General features: G+C 48.4%; 1 protein-coding gene across 1 annotated transcript in view; it reads left to right on the forward strand.

Moving 5' to 3' along the window:
- Window positions 1–17,716, forward strand: part of KIAA0586 (KIAA0586 ortholog) — a 102,802-nt gene extending 85,086 nt beyond the window's left edge. Inside the window, exons 29-30 of the mRNA XM_056851178.1 lie at window positions 7,008–7,119; window positions 17,574–17,716. Of these exons, the coding sequence (XP_056707156.1) occupies window positions 7,008–7,119; window positions 17,574–17,716 (255 nt within the window). The remainder of the gene's footprint in view (window positions 1–7,007; window positions 7,120–17,573) is intronic.
- The last annotated feature ends 1,174 nt before the right edge of the window (window positions 17,717–18,890 follow it).

Genomic DNA, 18,890 nt, shown 5'->3' on the forward strand with positions numbered 1-18,890 from the left:
CCTGCGGCGGCCGTTACGAAACAGCTCTGTGGTAAAATTCCAATGGTGCCAGCAGGATCAAAAAGGATGTGGTCCCCTGCTCTAACTGCAAAGGAGGTACAATAAGATCCCCTACTCACCAAGAACAATATTTGTAGTATCTTGGGGAATTATGCACCATAGAATCATAGAGTTGGAAAGGACCACCAAGGACATCTAGTCCAACCCCCTGCACAATGCAGGAAATTTGCAACTACCTGCCCCCCCCCACACACCCCCAGTGACCCCTTCTCCATGCCCAGAAGATGGCCAAGGTGCCCTCCCTCTCATGAACTGCCTGAGGTCATGGAATCAGCATTGCTGGCAGATGGCCATCCAGCCTCTGCTTAAAAACCTCCAGGGAAGGAGAGCTCACCACCTCCCGAGGAAGCCTGCTCCACTGAGGAACCACTCTGTTAGAAAATTCTTCCTAAGGTCTAGACGGAAATTCTTTTGATTTAATTTCAACCCCTTGGTTCTGGTCCGACCTTCTGGGGCAACAGAAAACAACTCGGCACCCTCCTCTATATGACGTCCCTTCAAGTACTTGAAGATGGTTATCATGTCCCCTCTCAGTCGCTTGTTACTATTTTATTTACTACATAAAAAAAAAAAACACTTTATTTAGTATTTATTTACAAAAACACATCCTGCCTTTCCTCATGGTTCAAGGTGGCTCAACAGTAATAGTTCAAACATCCCCGAATCCCTCCTGCTTCCCCCCTCATAAAAGCTGCCTGCAATTCAAACCCCCTCAAAAGCCCTGTCAAACAGGCCGGCCTTGCGGAGTCTCCTGAAGATCTCCAAGGAAGGGGGCCTTGTGTACAGAATCAAGCGGGTGCAGAGGAGAGTGACGAGGACAATCAGGGGCCTGGAGATCAAGCCCTATGAGGAAAGGCTGAGGGACCTGGGAATGTTTAGTCAGGAGAAGAGGAGGTTGAGGGTTGGAAGGCTTTAAGAGGGGAGCGGACATGTTCATGGAGGAGAGGGGTATCCAGGGCTACTAGTCAAAATGGATACTAGTCATGATGCACACCTATTCTCTCCGGGATCAGAGGAGCAGGCCTATTATCTTAGATGCTGAGGAACACAGGCAGGACAATGCTTCTACAGTTTTTTTGTTGGTGGCTTCCTGAAGGCACCTGGCTGGCCACTGTGTGAACAGACTGCTGGTCTTGATGGGCCTTGGTCTGATCCAGCAGGGCCTTTCTTATCTTCTTATGGGACATGATTGCTCTTTGTAAGTATTTGAAGGGCTGTCACTTAGAGGAGGGCAGGGAGCTGTTCCTGTTGGTAGCAGAGGGTAGGACCTGCAATAATGGGTTTAAATTGCAGGCCAAAAGGTACTGGCTGGATATTGGGGGGTGGGGGGATTTTTTTCAGTAAGAGTTGTTCAACAGTGGAATGAGCTACCTGGGGGGGGGGTGAGCTCCCCCCCACTGGCAGTCTTTAAGCGGAGGCTGGACAAGTACTTGTCAGGGATGCTCTAGGCTGATCTTGCATTGAGCAGGGGGTTGGACTAGATGGCCTGTATGGCCTCTTCCAACTCTATGATTCTATGAATCTATGATTTTGCCTCTTCAGGGAGCCCATTCCACCATGCTGGAGCCACGATAAAAAAAGGTCCTGGTTTCAGTCGATGCTAGACAGGCCATCCTAAATGGTGGGATGGCCAACAGATGGCTGCCTGATTACCATAGTTGGTACATGGGGACATATGGAAGGAGAAGGTCCTTCAAATTGGAGATGGTTCTTCAAAAATGGTAACAGATACCCAGAACTAGATGGACTACTAGTCTGATCCGTCTAGACATTAGGAAGAATATTCTAACAGTCAGAGCAGTTCCTCAGTGGTACAGGCTTCCTCGGGAGGTGGTGAGCTCTCCTTCCTTGGTGGTTTTTAAGCAGAGGCTAGAAGACCATTTGTCAGCAATGCTGATTCTGTGACCTTAGGCAGTTCATGAGAGGGAGGGCATCTTGGCCATCTTCTGGGCACGGAGTGGGGGTCGCTGGGGGTGTGGGTGTGGGAGGTAGTTGTGAAATTCCTGCATTGTTCAGGGGGTTGGACTAGATGACCCTGGTGCTCCCTTCCAACCCTATGATTCTATGACTCTAAGATGGAAACATTCTGCAGACACCAAAGTCAGGAGCCGTAGTTAATTCAGAGAAGGATCAGCATCTTCTGTGGGGGGTAAGGCAGAGCAAGGCTATGAAATTGAACACTATCAGGTGTGATTTCACGCTTTCGAGGGGGAACCGAATGTGTCCTCTGGCAGGGGCTTATCTGCTAGAAACGGTAGAAGAGGAGGCTTTCCGGAGATTGTTTTCAGCATTTTGGTTCATAGAAGTAGCTACCATGTGCAGCCTTAATGGAAGGCATTCCCCACCCCCTTCGCTGCAGGGAGCGTTAACGTCCTCACACAAGGTGTTGCGATGTCAGTTCTGGCCATAGGCCCTTGAGAACCAATTCAAGCTGGAAGAGATGCAAAATAAGTGAATGGAAATGAGCAATGAAATACGCCAAGATCAAACCAACAGAACTAGCTTAGTTCAGGAGACGAAGCAAGCTAAGAGGCTACATATGATAACACAATATGTGTGTTGGAGGAGGAAAGTGCCGTCAGATCACAGCTGACTTATGGTGACCCATAGGGATTTCAAGGCAAGAGACATTGGGAGGTGATTTGCCATTGCCCGCCTCCGCATCACATCCCTGGTATTCCTTGGAGGTCTTCCATCCAAATATTAGCCAGGGTCAGGGCTGAGAGACTGTCGCTGGCCCAAGGTCACCCAGCAAGCTTCCATGGCATAAGTGGGGATTCGAACCTGGGTTTCCCAAGTGCTAACTCCTTAACCACTACACCACACTGGCTTTTATGTGTAGTAATGTAAAATTTCCAGAAATCCTGGCTAGGAATCCTGACTAAATGGACCTCTGGTCTGATCCAGCAGTGCTCTTATGATGTTCTAATGAAGGTCTTGGCCTCTATGCCTTGTTGTTGGCCCTCCAGAGGAACTGGTTGGCCACAGTGTGAGACAGGATGCTGGACTAGATGGACCTCTGGTCTGATCCATTAGGGCTCTTCTGATGTTCTAATGAAGGTCTTGGCCTCTCTGCCCTGTTGTGGTCCCTCCAGAGGAACTGGTTGGCCACAGTGTGAGACAGGATGATGGACTAGATGAACTACTAGCCTGATTCAGCAAGGCTGGTCTTATGATGTTTCTGTTGATGGTAAGAAATACCACCGTGGGGGAAATAGGGACCAAAATTAATCTATTAAATTCATTTTGGAAGGAGAATAATAGACTCAAAAGGAGCCTTTACAGGCCCACTAGTCTAAGCACCTATTCCGTGCTGGAAATCCAAAGCTACAGCATCCTGGCAGATGGCTGTCCAGAATATGAAAACCTCAGACAAGGGAGAGTCCTTCCTTGCCATCTCCGCTAACTGGTTCTGTTGTCAAACTTCTCTTACCATTAGAAGGTTTCTCCCAACGTTCCTCCAGATTCCACCCTCCTGCAACTCAAGCCCGTTAGATCTGAGCCAGTCATCTCCACGAACATGCGCTCAATGATGTGGTGTGTTTTTGTTGTTTCTTTGAAACCGTTTCTGTCTTTTCCCCAAATCAAGTTAGAGACGTATCAGAGAAGAACAACCAAAATTATTAGGGGACTAGAGCAACTGCCGTATAAGGAGAGGTTAAAACGCTTAGGGCTGTTTAGGTTGGAAAGAAGGCAGTTAAGGGGAGACATGATAGAGGTCTATAAAATTATGCATGGTATAGAGAGAGTGGACAGGGAGAAGCTTATCTTCCTTTCTCATAATACAGAATGCAGGGTCATCTGCTGAAGCTGGAGGGGGAGAGATTCAAAACAGATAAAAGGAAGTATTTCTTCACACAACGCATAGCTGAACTGCGGAACTCCCTGCCCCAGGATGTGGTGATGGCTGCCAACTCGGAAGGCTTGAAGAGGGGAGTGGACATATTCATGGAGGAGAGGAGTATTCATGGCTACTAGTCAAAAGGGATACTAGTCATGATGCATAACTATTCTCTCCAGGATCAGAGGAGCAGGCCTATTGTATTAGGTGCTGTGGAACACAGGCAGGAGAATGCTGCTGCAGTCTTGTTTGGGGGCTTCCTAGAGGCACCTGGTTGGCCGCTGTGTGAACAGACTAATGGACTTGATGGGCCTTGGTCTGATCCAGCAGGGCTTTTCTTATGTTCTACTAAAATCATCAGCAGCAAAAAGTGACAGGGACGTAATAAAAATAACAACATAGCCCCAGTTGTTAACATTAAGGCCGCAGGAGAAAGTTCAATAAATCACTCCAAAGGCAGAAAACAGAAGATCAAAGCTAAACCAATACACCAAATGTCTTATATTGGGGGGGAGGTATCTTGGCCTGTTGCCTAAACCGGAATAACGAGAAGCGTCATGCGAGCCTCCCAGGGAAGAGTATTTCAAAGGTGTTGTCGTTTGGTGGCTCTCCAGTTGTGTTTCTTGAAAGCTTGTAAAGGAATCCTCGCTGAGCTTGACAACAAGGCAATTTTACTGAAAAGATTGGCTCATTCCAGCCGATCTTCTCTGCAGCGTACAGGTAGAGGGGAGTGTGGTCTGACCACACTTTCCATTCACACAGGGCAACGGAGGGCCGGCTTGTGGGTCCTTAGCTGGCAGATCTATTTACCCTGTAACTTGCCCCAGAATCCTCTCCCCTCCTGTCATTTAAGCCCAATAGGTCTAGCCTTCCCCTCTGCGGAAACAGAGAGGAAGAAGAGAAGGAGGAGTTGGTTTTTATATGTCGACTTTCTCTACCACTTAAGAAGAGTTAGTTTTTATATGCTGATTTTCTCTACCACTTAAGGAGAAATCTAACCGGCTTACAATCACCTTCCCTTCCCCAAAATAGACATCCTGTGAGGTAGGTGTGGCTGAGAGAGCTCAGAGAGAACTGCAAGTAGTCCAAGGTCACCCAGCTGGCTTCATGTGAAGGAGTGGGGAAACAAATCCAGTTCACCATATTAGCCTCTGCCACTCACGTGGGGGAGTGGGGAATCAAGCCCAGTTCTCTAGATCAGAGTCCACTGCTCCAAACCACCTCTCTTAACCGATTTACAATCACCTTCCCCTCCCCACAACAGACTCCCTGTGAGGTAGGTGGGCCTGAGAGAATGTGACTATCCCAAGGTCACCCAGCTGGCTTCATGTGTAGGAGTGAGGAATTGAACCCGGTTCACCAGATTAGCCTCTGCTGCTCATGTGGAGGAGTGGGGAATCAAGCCCGGTTCTCCAGATTAGAGTCCGCCGTTCCAAACCACCGCTCTTAACCACTACACCACACTGGCTCTCCTTCTTCCATGGGACAGTCTTTCCTTCTTCCATGGGACAAGGGTTCAGGTACTTGAAGAGTACAGTCACGTTTCCCCTCAGTCTCCTCCAGGCTAAACGGACCCTCCATCTTTTCCTTCTCGGGCTTGTATTCCAGACCAGGTGCCAGTTTGTCTGCATCTTTCTTAAACCGTGGTGCCCTCGTACTCCAGATGACGCTTGGGGCTGTTTAGCTTGGAAAGAAGGCGGCTGAGGGAAGACATGATAGAGGTCTATAAAATGATGCATGGTTTGGAGAGAGTGGACAGGGAGAAGTTTTTCTCCCTCTCCCATAATACTAGAACACAGGGTCATCTGCTAAAGCTGGAGGGTGAGAGATTCAAAACAGATAAAACGAAGTATTTTTTCACACAACGCATAGTTAAATTGTGGAACTCCCTGCCCCAGGATGTGGTGATGGCTGCCAGCTTGGAGGGCTTTAAGAGGGGAGTGGACATATTCATGGAGGAGAGGGGTATTCATGGCTGTTAGTTAGAATGGATACTAGTCATGCTGCACACCTATTCTCTCTAGTATCAGAGAAGCATTCCTATTATTTTGGGTGCGGTGGAACACAGGCAGGATGCTGGTGCTGCAGCCGTCTTGTTTGTGGGCTTCTTAGAGGCACCTGGTTGGCCACTGTGTGAACAGACTGCTGGACTTGATGGGCCTTGGTCTGATCCAGCAGGGCCTTTCTTATGTTCTTCTCTCCGCCCTGTGCAGAACAGAGTGGAACTAGTGTGTCTTGAGACTTGGATACTGTGGGTTTTGATCCCGTGGAGAAGTTTGGGAGGGGCTGTGCCTCAGTGGAAGAGCCTCTGCTTTGCATGCAGAATGGTCCTGGTTGAATCCCCTACATCTCCAGTTGAAAAAGCACCAGGTAGTCGGTTATGTGCAAGACTTCTGCCTGAGACCCTGCAGAGCATCTGCCAGTCTGAGTAGGGGTATTCATGGCTACTAGGAAAAGTGGATACTAGTCATGATGCATACCTATTCTCTCCAGGATCCGAGGAGCAGGCCTGTTATATTAGGTGCTGTGGAACACAGGCAGGAGAATGCTGCCGCAGTCGTCTTGTTCGTGGGCTTCGTAGAGGCACCTGGTTGGCCACTGTGTGAACAGAATGCTGATGGGCCTTGGTCTGATCCAGCAGGGCCTTTCTTATGTTATTAGACAATACTGATCTCGGTGGACCTGGGGTCTGATTCAGCATAAGGCCACTTCCTATGTGTTTCCACAAACGGAAGGGATTCCTTTCCCTCCTCCCTCCCTCTGCAACCCCAAATGACCCACCCAACACTACTCCTGAGATGTCTGAGAAAGGGGACCTAGCGGAAGTCACCTTCAGCCTGTGGAATCTCTCTAGAGGACCCAACCCTGTTCTTCTATCAAGGCAGCCTAGCTTGCAGCTGAACCAGACTGCTGGCTCACGTTCAGTTTGTTGTGGACTGCAGTCCCAAGATCTTTTTTTTGCGGGGTGGGTGGGTGGGTTGATTTTAATGGTTTTAAAAGGGGATGTATATTTTAATTTTTTAGCCGCCTTGGTGGCCCTTGTGACCGCAGGCTTAAAAAGATTGGGGACCTCAGCTCTAGTGTCTGGCCTTTAATCCCTTTTCAGAACCTTAAATTCGATCCGACAAATGCCCTTTTCTCTTCCTCTTCAGGCTTCCAGAGCGACGCGGACCGGACACACGTTGAGCCCGACAGCTACCTCGCGTCGTTGGTTGCGGGTAAGAAGTGTGGATTGCCTTGAACACATGAGCACATGAAGCTGCCTTATACGGAGTCAGACCCTTGGTCCATCAAAGTCAGTACTGACTACTCAGACCGGCAGCGGCTCTCCAGGGTCTCAAGCAGAGGTCTTTCACATCACCTGCTCGCCTAGTCCCTTTAAGTGGAGATGCCGGGGATTGAACCTGGGACTTTCTGCATGCAAAGCAGATGCTCTAACACTGAGCCATGGCCCCTCCCCTAAAAATGAACAGATGAATCAGATACTGATTCAGACCCGTGGTCCATCAAGGTCAAGACTGTCAGCTCAGACCGGCGGCTTCTCTCCAGGGTCTCAGGCAGGGGCTTTCACATCACCTACTTGCCTGGTCCCTTTAACTGGAGATGCCGGGGATTGAACCCGGGACCTTCTGCACGCCAAGCAGAGGCTCTGCCACTGAGCCACAGCCCCTCCCAAAATTTTGCTTTCTATAAGATCTGAACAGATGAAGTTGCCTTATACTGAATCAGACCCTTGGTCCATCCAAGTCAGTATTGTCCTCTCAGACCGGCAGCGGCTCTCCAGGGTCTCAGGCAGAGAAGTCTTTCACATCACCTACCTGCCTAGTCCCTTTAACTGCTATTGAGCCACAGCCCCTCCCCCGCAGCTTTCCTGGTCATTGTCTCTCCACTGAGTTGACTCTTCTAATTCAGGCCCCGCCGCTGGATCAGTCTCCGGAGTCCTCACACCCAGCGGTGTCTCTGCTGAGATGGGCAGGGCCCCAGCCCAGGGTGTTCCCCAACCTTTCTGAGCCTGTGGGCACCTTTGGGATTCTGACGCAGGGTAGTGAGCGCAACCACAGAATGGCCATCGCCGGAGGTGGACCGCGTGCACATGCACTGAAGAAGTCCAAGAAGTAATTTTTTTAATACGCTGGGGAAAGGGAATAAGAGAAAAAATAAAACCGACACTGTAGTGGCACCTGCCACCAAAACAACGTTCTTTTAATCTGCACAGCCAGTCAAAAACCCTGCTGGGCAGGAAACCCACTTTTACCTCGTCCCCCTTCTAAAAATATTTGACAGGCACCGAGAAGGGTGTTCGCGGGCGCCCGGGTACCCAGGGGCACCACGTTGAGGACCCTTAAGAACGTAAGAACATAAGAAAAGCCCTGCTGGATCAGACCAAGGCCCATCAAGTCCAGTAGTCCATTCACACAGTGGCCCAACCAGGTGCCTCTAGGAAGCCCACAAACAAGACAACTGCAGCAGCATTGTCCTGCCCGTGTTCCACAGCACCTAATCTAACAGGCCTGCTCCTCTGATCCTGGAGAGAATAGGTATGTATCATGACTAGGATCCATTTTGACTAGTTGCCATGGATAGCCCTCTCCTCCTTGGACAAGTCCACTCATAAGAACATAAGAAAGGCCATGCAGGATCAGACCAAGGCCCATCAAGTCCAGCAGTCCATTCACACAGTGGCCAACCAGGGACCTCTAGGAAGCCCCCAAACAAGATGACTGCAGCAGCACCATCCTGCCTGTGTTCCACAGCACCTAATATAACAGGCATAATCCTCTGATCCTGGAGAGAACAGATGTGCATCATGACTAGTATCCATTTTTACTAGTAGCCATGAATACCCCTCTCCTCCATAAACATGGTTCTGGTTAGTACTTGACTGGGAGTCCACCAAGGAAAGCCAGGATCTCTGTGCAGAGCCAGGCAATGGCAAAACTATCCCTGATCATCTCTTGCCTTCAAAATCCTACCGGATCGCTGACTTGACAACAAAATAACAATTAAAAAAATGTACGGAGCATAATGTTGACAGTGGAGCCAGCGTGGTGTAGTGGTTAAGAGCGGTGGTTTGGAGCAGTGGGCGCTAATCTGGTGGACTGGGTTGGTTTCCCCACTCCTCCGCATGAAGTCAGCTGGGTGACCTTGGGCTATTCACAGCTCTCTCAGCTCCACTCAGCTGGGTGACCTTGGTCTAGTCACACACTCTCAGCCCCACCTCACAGGGTGTCTGTTGTGGGGAGGGGAAAGGAAGGTGATTGTAAGCCGGTTTGATTCTTCCCTAAGTGGTGGAGAAAGTTGGCATATAAAAACCAACTCCTCTTCAGTTGATTTCTCCTTTGCCTCAATTGCTGCTGTCCTTAGCTGCAGTGGACTTGATATGCTTGGATTCTGTCTGCCAGAAGTTGCTGTTGATTTTGTGTGAGAGAGACAAAGGGGGGGGGGAGAGACAGAGAATGAGAACTTACAGGAATTTATGTGCATAAACTCTGGGCCTGGCTGTTCTGACAAGTGGTGCGATTAATATAAACCAGACCAAGCGATTGGAAAAGTTAATTTTGCTGCGCCCTCAGAGACTTTGCAATAATCTCTTATTTTAGAAATCGGCCATCATTAAGCAGAACTTCAAAGCGCTTTGCAAACGGATATCCTTTGTATGACCCACATGTTCTGTATTCATGGGTATATATTTATGTAGTTCTGAAATGGAGAGTTTTGGGGAAAGATCTATGCCTTTTTGAAGAGAAGTTACAGCAAGGTGCTATAGACTGCAGGCCGCTTCGGTCGATGGTCCTTCAGCTTTTTAGAGCGTTAGCAACCCTACTCTGTCATCACTACTTAGTTTGGGTGCATGTTAAAAGACACCCGGGCTAGCGTGGGTTTTTGGCACCACTGATTCGTGTGCCTCATGTGGAGGCATGGTTCATAAGAACACAAGAAAGGCCCTGCTGGATCAGACCAAGGCCCATCAAGTCCAGCAGTCTGCGCACACATTGGCCAACCAGGTGCCTCTAGGAATCCCACAAACAAGACGACTGCAGCACCAGCATCCTGCCTGTGTTACACCACACCCAAAATAATAGGCATGCTCCTCTGATACTAGAGAGAATAGGTATGCAGCATGATCAGTATCCGTTCTAACTAATAGCCATGAATACCCCTTTCCTCCATGAATATGTCCACTCCCCTCTTAAAGCCGTCCAAGCTGGCAGCCATCACCACATCCTGGGGCAGGGAGTTCCACAATTTAACTATGCGTTGTGTGAAAAAATACTTCCTTTTATCTGTTTTGAATCTCTCACCCTCCAGCCTTAGCAGATGACCCCGTGTTCTAGTAATATGGGAGAGGGAGAAAAATTTCTCTCTGTCCACTCTCTCCAAACCATGCATCATTTTATAGACCTCTATCATGTCTCCCCTCAGCCGCCTTCTTTCCAAGCTAAACAGCCCTAAGCGTCTTAACCGCTCCCCATAGGACAGTTGCTCTAGTCCCCTAATCATTTTGGTTGCTCTTTTCTGCACCTTCTCAAGCTCTGCAATATCCCTTTTTAGGTGTGGTGACCAGAACTGTACACAGTATTCCAAGTGTGGTCTCACTATAGATTTGTACAAGGGCAGTATGATATCAGCAGTTTTAGTCTCTATTCCTTGTCTAATTATGGCCAGCATGGAATTTGCCTTTTTTATAGCAGCCGCACACTGGGTTGACATCTTCATTGAGCTTTCCACTACCACCCCAAGATCCCTTTCTTGGTCTGTCGCTGCCAGCACAGATCCCATCAGTGTATATGTGAAGCTGGGATTTTTTGCCCCAATATGCATCACTTTACACTTACTTACATTGAATCTCATTTGCCATTTTAATGCCCATTCTTCCAGAATGCAGAGATCCTTCTGGAGCGCTTCACGTTCCGATTTTGTTTTAACCACCCTAAATAATTTAGTGTCATCTGCAAACTTGGCTACTTCACTGTTTAACCCCAACTCCAGGTCATTGATGAACAGGTGAAAAGCACCGGTCCCAACACAGATCCCTGAGGCACCCCACTGCTCACATCCCGCCATTGGGAGAACTGACCATTGATTCCTACTCTCTGCTTCCTATTTTTCAGCCAGCTCTCAATCCATAAGAGGACTTGTCCTCTTATCCCATGACTATGAAGTTTGCTTAGCAGTCTTTGGTGGGGGACTTTGTCAAAAGCTTGTTGGAAATCCAAATACACAATATCCACAGGCTTATTCCTGTCCACATGCTTATTGACGCTTTCAAAAAACTCTAATAGGTTAGTGAGACAGGACCTACCCTTACAGAAGCCATGTTGGGTTTTGCTCAGTAGACCTTGCCCTTCTATATGCTTGACAATTTTATCTTTAATAATGTTTTCCACCAATTTACCCGGAACAGACGTTAAGCTAACTGGCCTGTAATTTCCTGGATCCCCCCTGGAACCTTTTTTATAAATGGGTGTTACATTGGCCATTCTCCAGTCCTCTGGTACAGAGGCTGATCGAAGGAACATATTACATATTTTTGTTAGACGTTCAGCAATTTCCCATTTGAGTTCTTGAAGAACTCTAGGATGAATACCGTCTGGTCCCTGTGACTTGTTAGTTTGTAGTTTGTCTAGTATAGTCTAGTAGAGGTTTCTGGCAACTTCTGGGGTCCGGGAATATTTTTTTTTAATAAACCTGGAAACACCTGTTGAAGCAGTGATGTCATGGAACTCAGCATGATATTGCAAAAGGTGGGAATGAAAATACCAGTAACTTCTAATGGTTCCCTGGTCAGGCCTGTATGGACTCAGCCCCACCATACTTGAACTGAGAACCCACAGCAGCACTTATTCAACATTCCCCTGCAGCTGCTGCTTGCGGGGAAGATCAGCAGTGTCGAACAAGCAGGAAACTTCAAAAGAGTCCTGCTGGGTAAGACCAAAGATCCATCTAGTCTAGCATCCTGCTTCCAACAGTGGCCCAGCATGGCGTAGCGGCTACGAGTGGTGGACTCTAATCTGGAGAACCGGGTTGGTTTCTCCAGTCCTCCACATGAAGCCTGCTGGGTGAACTTGGGCCAGTTACAGTTCTCTCCAAACTCTCAGTCCCACCAACCTCACATGGTATCTGTTGTGGGGAGGGGAAGGCGATTGTAAGCCGCTTTGAGACTCCTTAAAAGGTAGAGAAAATTGGGGTGTAAGAACCAAGTCTCCTCCTCCTTCTCTTCCTCCTCCTTTCAGAGGGCCCAGATGTGGGGCATGCAGGTGAATAGCTTTTCCCTGTGGATTCCCCAGCAGCTGGTGTTGTGAGATGCACAGACCTCTTCTGAAGTTTCCTCTTGCCATCAGGGCTAACTGACACATAGACTCCCATCCTTCACAAATCTGCCTAATCTCCAAACTCATCTGAGCCGATGACCACCTCTGCATTCCAGCTGCAAATCCCATTCCTGATTTGTACCCATTACAAAGAACTAATAGGAACTCAGGCAGCAGAGCATCTGCTTGGCATGCAGAAGAAGAAGAGTTGGTTTTTATATGCCAACTTTCTCTACCACTTAAGGAAGAATCAGACCCGCTTACAATCACCTTCCCTTCCCCTCCCCACGGAAGACACCCTGTCAGGTAGGTGAAGCTGATAGAACTCAAAGAGAGCTGTGACTAGCCCAAGGTCACTCAGCTGGCTTCATGTTCCAGTTCACCTGATTAGCCTCCTCCGCTCATGTGGAGTAGTGGGGAATCAAACCCGCTTCTTCAGATCAGAGTCCACCTCTTCAAACCACCGCTCTTACCCACTCTATCACACTCGCTCTCAGAAGGTCCCAGGTTCAATCCCCGGCATCTCCAGTTAAAGGGACTAGGCAACTAGGTGATGAGAAAGACCTCTGCCTGAGTCCCTGAATAGCCGCTGCTGGTCTGAGTAGACAATACTGACTTTGATGGACCAAGGTTCTGATTCAGTATAAGGCAGCTTCATGTGTTCATGTGACCTCCTACGTGCCAGTCAGTACTGCAGCTTACCACTTTGCGCCACAGGGCTCCTAGGAGCATCTTGTGTGTGTGTTAAGTGCCGTCAAGTCGCTTCTGACTCATGGCGACCCCATGAATGAAAGTCCTCCAAAATGTCCTATCTTTGACAGCCTTGCTCAGATCTTGCAGACTGAGGGCTGTGGCTTACTTTACTGAGTCAGTCCATCTCTTGTTGGGTCTTCCTCTTTTCCTGCTGCCCTCAACTTTTCCTAGCATGACTGTCTTTTCCAGTGACTCTTGTCGTCTCACGACGTGACCAAAATACAACAGCCTCAGTTTAGTCATTTTAGCTTCTAGGGTCAGTTCAGGCTTGATTTGATCTATAACCCACTGATTTGTTTTTTTGGCAGTCCACAGAATCCGTCACACTCTCCTCCAACACCACATTTCAAAGGAATCTATTTTCTTCCTATCAGCTTTCTTCACTGTCCAGAGGAGCATCTTAGAAGCCAAGATTTTCAGGGTATGAGCTTTCAAGAGTCTAAGCTCCCTTCGTCAGATATGAATAGGAACGGACCCAAAGCAGCTTACCTCATTCTGTTCTCTTCCATTTTATCCTGGAAACAACCCTGCGAGGTAGGGTAGGCTGAGAGAGCGTGACTGGCCCACGGTCACCCAGCAAGGTTCCGTGGCTTAGCGGGGATTTGAACCTGGGTCTTCCTGATCCTCGTCTGGCGCTCTTTAACGAGGGCACCACTCTGTGAGGATTCTTGGCTCCGTGAGGATTCTGCTGGCCCCCTCTGTGCCTTTGGCATCCCTGGGGCTGCCGAAACCTGCTTGCGTGTCATCGCCCTGTTGGTATGGTTACTCTAGCGCCCGTATCCCGTTGCCATGGCGTCGAGCTGTTTTTTTTCAGCCAGCTTTGGATGCCAGCCATAGCCATGGCTAAATATTTGCTGAATAACTTAGGCTGGAATTAAAAGTCGAGTACCTCGTGCTTCTTTATCGCAGTGCTACACGCAGCTCGCCAGAGCTCGGCAGCTAAAGAGGGTCGGCCGAGGTTAGTACTTGGATGGGAGACCACCAAGGAAGAATAGAACCGCTGTACAGGGGAAGGCAATGGCAAACCACCTCTGTATGCCTCTGGCCTTGGAAACCCCATGAAGGGTCGCCATGGGACAGTTGCGACTTGATGGCACTTAATCATCATCACACACTGTGGAGCTGGGCACTCTTTAGGGTCTTGTAGGGGGCAGAGTTAAATACCTTGTGAAAGCCAGCATTTGAATATGCAGGTTGAATATCCCTTATCCGAAATGCTCGGGACCAGAATTTTCCATATTGCTGATCTTTCCGTATTTTGGAATATTTGCATATACAAAATGAGATATCTTGGGGATGGGACCCAAATCTAAACACGGAATTCATTTAAGCTTTATATATGTTTTATATGTACTTTAGACACATACCCTGAATGTAATTTCAAACAATATTTTTTAATAATTTTGCGTACATTGAGCCATCAGAAAGCAAAGGAAGAGAGGGCCTGGGAGTAACACCTACCTATCTGCTCAAAACGTACGGTTTTCGGGTCATTCCGGTTTTTGAATGTCCGGTTAAGGGATACTCACCTGTAATGTGTTTTGAACTACTGTTTCGGAATGGGCTGCCCCCAGTATTCCAAGGGACCTAGAAGCAGGTGTCTTGGGAGCATCTTGGTAGGTACTTGGGAGGTGCTTGGCACTCTTAGCCAGCATGCTGTAGTGGTTAGGAGCAGTGGACTCTGATCTGGAGAACCGGGTTTGATTCCCCACTCCTCCACATGAGCAGCGGACGCTAATCTGGAGAACTGAATTTGATTCCCCACTCCTCTACTTGAGCTGCGGATGCCAATCTGCTGAATTAGGTTGGTTTCCCCAGTCTTCCACATGAAGCCAGCTGGGTGACCTTGGGCTGGTCATAGTTCTCCTAGAGCTCTCTCAGCCCCACCTACCTCGCAAGGTGCCTGCTGTGAGGAGAGGAAGGGAAGGCGATTGTAAACTGGTTTGATTCTCCTTTAAAAGGTAGAGAAAATTGACATATAAGAACCAACTCTTCTTTTTCTCCTCCTCCTTGTTGGGTTCTTGACATATCAGCCCTGCCAGAATCTTGGACGTAAGGTGAAGCCAGAGGTGGAAGCTTCCCAGAGTTCAGATAGAAGGAAGGAACAGCTCTTTTTGGTGCCGGCCCCTCTCCAAAAAGAGATGGTTGATGGGACTTCAACTTGGCTTGACCTGGCAAAGAGGAGATGAAGGCAGGGGAGAGCAAGGTGGCCGCTGCTGGTCTCCGTAGACATTCCCAGCAACTCTTGGACTGCAAGCAACTGTGGGACAAAAAGGGATTTATTTGACTCGGGAGCCTCTGGCATTGAGGACGGAGGAGACTAGATGAAGGCCCGCAGACCCTCTACGGTCACAGTAGATAATTAAGTGAGGAAAGGGGAGAGGCCGAGCAAATGTTATCCCTTTAGAACAGAGGGGAAATGTTGTTTGCCACGCATGTCAATGAGAAGCTGGAAGATGAGGGATTCGGCATGCCTTATTAGTTACAGAGACGCCACCAGAGACTTGTAAGTTTCATGCTTACAAGGAATCACATCTTCACCTTCCTGAATAGATACTTGTTCTCACTTGGTGTGCCTTCTGGGGGAAAAGCTACCTTGAAGATGCAGGATGTCTTTATATGCCGACATTCTCTACCACTTAAGGAAGAATCAAACTGGCTTACAATCACCTTCCCTTCCCCTCCCCACAACAGACACCCTCTGAGGTAGTTGGGGCTGAGAGAGTGTGACTAGCCGAAGGTCACCTACCTGGCTTCATGTGGACGAGTGGGAAAACAAATCCAGTTCACCAGATTAGCCTCCGCCACTCATGTGGAGGAGTGGGGAATCAAATTTAGTTTCCAGATTAGAGTCCACCACTCCAAACCACCGCTCTTAACCACTACACCACGCTGGCTGTAGTATTGCCTGACCAGGTTCCTTCCCCAGCATCTCTTGTTAAAAGGATCGGGTAGCAGGTGATGTGAAAGACCTCCGCCTGAGAACCTCTGCCAGTCTGAGTAGACAATACTGATCTCGATGAACTGTTTGGTCTGACGAGCATAAGGCAGCTTTATGTGTATTCATGTGTGTGTTCAGTTGGACTTGGGGGTGGATTCCTCTAATTTGAGGGAGAAGAAGAAGAGTAGGGTTTTTTTTGTTCTGCCGACTTTCTCTACCACTTAAGGGAGAATCAAACCGGCTTATAATCACCTTCCTTTCCTCTCCCCACAACACCTACCCTGTGAGGTAGATGGGGCTGAGAGAGCTCTAAGACAGCTGTGACTGGCCCAAGGTCATCCAGCTGGCTTTGGAGTGGGGAAACCAACCTGGTTCACCAGATTAGTGTCTTCTTCTCATGTGGAGGAGTGGGGAATCACTGCTCCAAACCACCGCTCTTAACCACCACCACGCCTCCTCCTCCTCCTCCTTCTACTACTACTATTAGGGAGGGACTGTGACTCAGTGGTAGAGCATCTGCTTGGCATGCAGATGGTCCCAGGTTCAATACCCAGCATCTCCATTTAAAAGAACCAGGCAAGTAGATGATGTGAAAGACCTCTGCCTGAGACCCTGGAGAATCGCTGCCAGTCTGAGTAGTCAATACTGACCTTGATTGACCAGTTCAGTATCAGGCAGCTTCATGTGTTCATTCAGAGAACCTTTGTCCCAAATCACCAGCTGGTACATTTTGGCTCCTTGAAAAGTTGTTCGGGAATGCAGGACTGACCGAATTGCTTGTCTTGTGTGCATTCAGTCCCGTGTGCTACTGCAAGAGGGCTGGATTCCCATTAAGGGCAGAGTTAAGGGGTTCTCGTGGTCTTTGGACGTGGCTAGTAATGCGCATCTGTGACTTTCAACAGCTCTGTATTTCATTGCTTTGTTTGGGGAGTCAGTTATGGGTCATCGCTACTGTGACTTCCTTGAGAAGAGGGCTGAGTTGTTTTTAATGGCCGTGCAAAGGTGCTACATTGCGGGTTGTTAGATTTCAGAGTGCACAGTATGAAAAATGTACAAATGGAGACTAGTCATGATGCATGCCTGTTCTCTCCAGGATCAGAGGAGCATGCCTATGATATTAGGTGTTGTGGAACGCAGGCAGGATGGTGCTGCTGCAGTCGTCTTGTTTGTGGGCTTCTTGGAGGCACTTGGTTGGCCACTGTGTGAACAGACTGCTGGACTTGATGGGCCTTGGTCTGATCCAGCAAGGGCTTTTCTTATATTCTGGCTTTAAGAGGGGAGTGGACGTGTTCATGGAGGAGAGGGCTATTCATGGCTACTAGTCATGATGCATACCTATTTCTCTCCAGGATCAGAGGAGCATGCCTAATATATTAGGTGGTGTGGAACACAGGCAGGACGGTGCTGCTGTAGTCGTCTTGTTTGGGGGCTTCCTTGAGGCACCTGGTTGGCCACTGTGTGAACAGACTGCTGGACTTGATGGGCCTTGGTCTGATCCAGCAGGACTTTTCTTATGTTCTTATGAATTGATGGTGTATAAAATATTCCGGTGACATCTTGCTATGCATTGGCAGCGGTTGCACGTGAAGGCGATGAAGCCACATGATTTTCATGTGTCTTCCATTCGCTTGGATCAGAGCACAAACGGCTGTTCTTTCTGTTTCAGAGAGGGGAAATGTGCCCTGGTTAAACTCCCTGCCTGCGCCGGCAAAGATGTCCGTGACGGTGCCGTCCGGAGACGTAGAGGACGTGCAGAGCTTCAGTTCCATCCACGGGAGTTCCGACTCTTCTGGAGCAGATACGTTTTGAAGTGTGTTTCACGTACATAAAAAAAGCTTGTGGGGAAAGGGTTTTTTTTGACAGATGTTTGGAAATACTGTCAGGGACAAACATTTGGTGTAGACATGGCATCGACCAGATGTTTCATTTTGGCAACAGAATCAGCTTGCTTCATCCGAATCTTTTTTTAAAAGACATGTTTCTCATGTGTGAATGTGTGTGCTGTTTTTTAACAAATAAAATACTCTGATTTTTAAAATGGGGGCACTGAATTGCTGAGTATTCACAAACCTTGTTTTTTTATTTAACTTGGTGGGTGATTGCGAGGGCAGGAGGATGAATTTGGACAGAGCGGCCATTCTGATTAGGAAGGAGTTCTTCCCCCTAGAGCTCTTGGGATTCTTCTTCTTTGGACTAGATGACCCTTGAGGTACTTTCCAGTTCTAGAAGAAGAAGAAGAGTTGGTTTTTATAAGCTGACTTTCTCTACCACTTAAGGAAGAAACCGTCTTACAATCACCTTCCCTTCCCCTCCTCGCAACAGACACCCTGTGAGGGAAGCGGGGCTGAGAGAGCTGTGACTAGCCCAAGGTCACCCAGCTGGCTTCATGTGGAGGAGTGGGAAACAAATCCAGTTCACCAAATTAGCCTCCAATGTTCATGTGGAGGAGTGGGGAATCAAACCCACCTCTCCAGATCAGAGTCCACCGCTCCAAACCACCACTCTTAACCACTACACCAGGCTGGCTTTCATCCAAATCTTTTTTTAAAAGACATGTTTCTGACGTGTGAAAGTGTGTGCTGTTTTTTTAACAAATAAAATATATTGTTTTTAAAAAGGGCACTGAATTGCTGAGTATTCAGAAGCCTTGGTTTTCTATGTTTTCTGTGTTTCTTCCCCTTTCTGTTGGGTCAACAGAAACGTTTAAAACTGGGGGGGGGGACTTCTTTGGGTAGGGCCAGCCTGAACTGGTCCCCTTAATCTGGAAGCGGCAGAGTACACAAGCCATCCATTCTTTCGCATGGCTTCAGACTTTCCCGTTTGCAAAGGGAAACTAGCAAAACCCTAGAGCAATTTGCTTATCTTGGGGTTAGAAAGTAATACCCAGCCTCACTATGCAGTAGAGATGGCCCTGCTCTAGGTGTGTTGTGTGTGTTAAGTGCCGTCAAGTCGCTTCCGACTCATGGCGACCCTATGAATCAAA

This window comes from Euleptes europaea, chromosome 6, assembly GCF_029931775.1.
Source record: "Euleptes europaea isolate rEulEur1 chromosome 6, rEulEur1.hap1, whole genome shotgun sequence".
Taxonomy (NCBI): Eukaryota; Metazoa; Chordata; class Lepidosauria; order Squamata; family Sphaerodactylidae; genus Euleptes; species Euleptes europaea.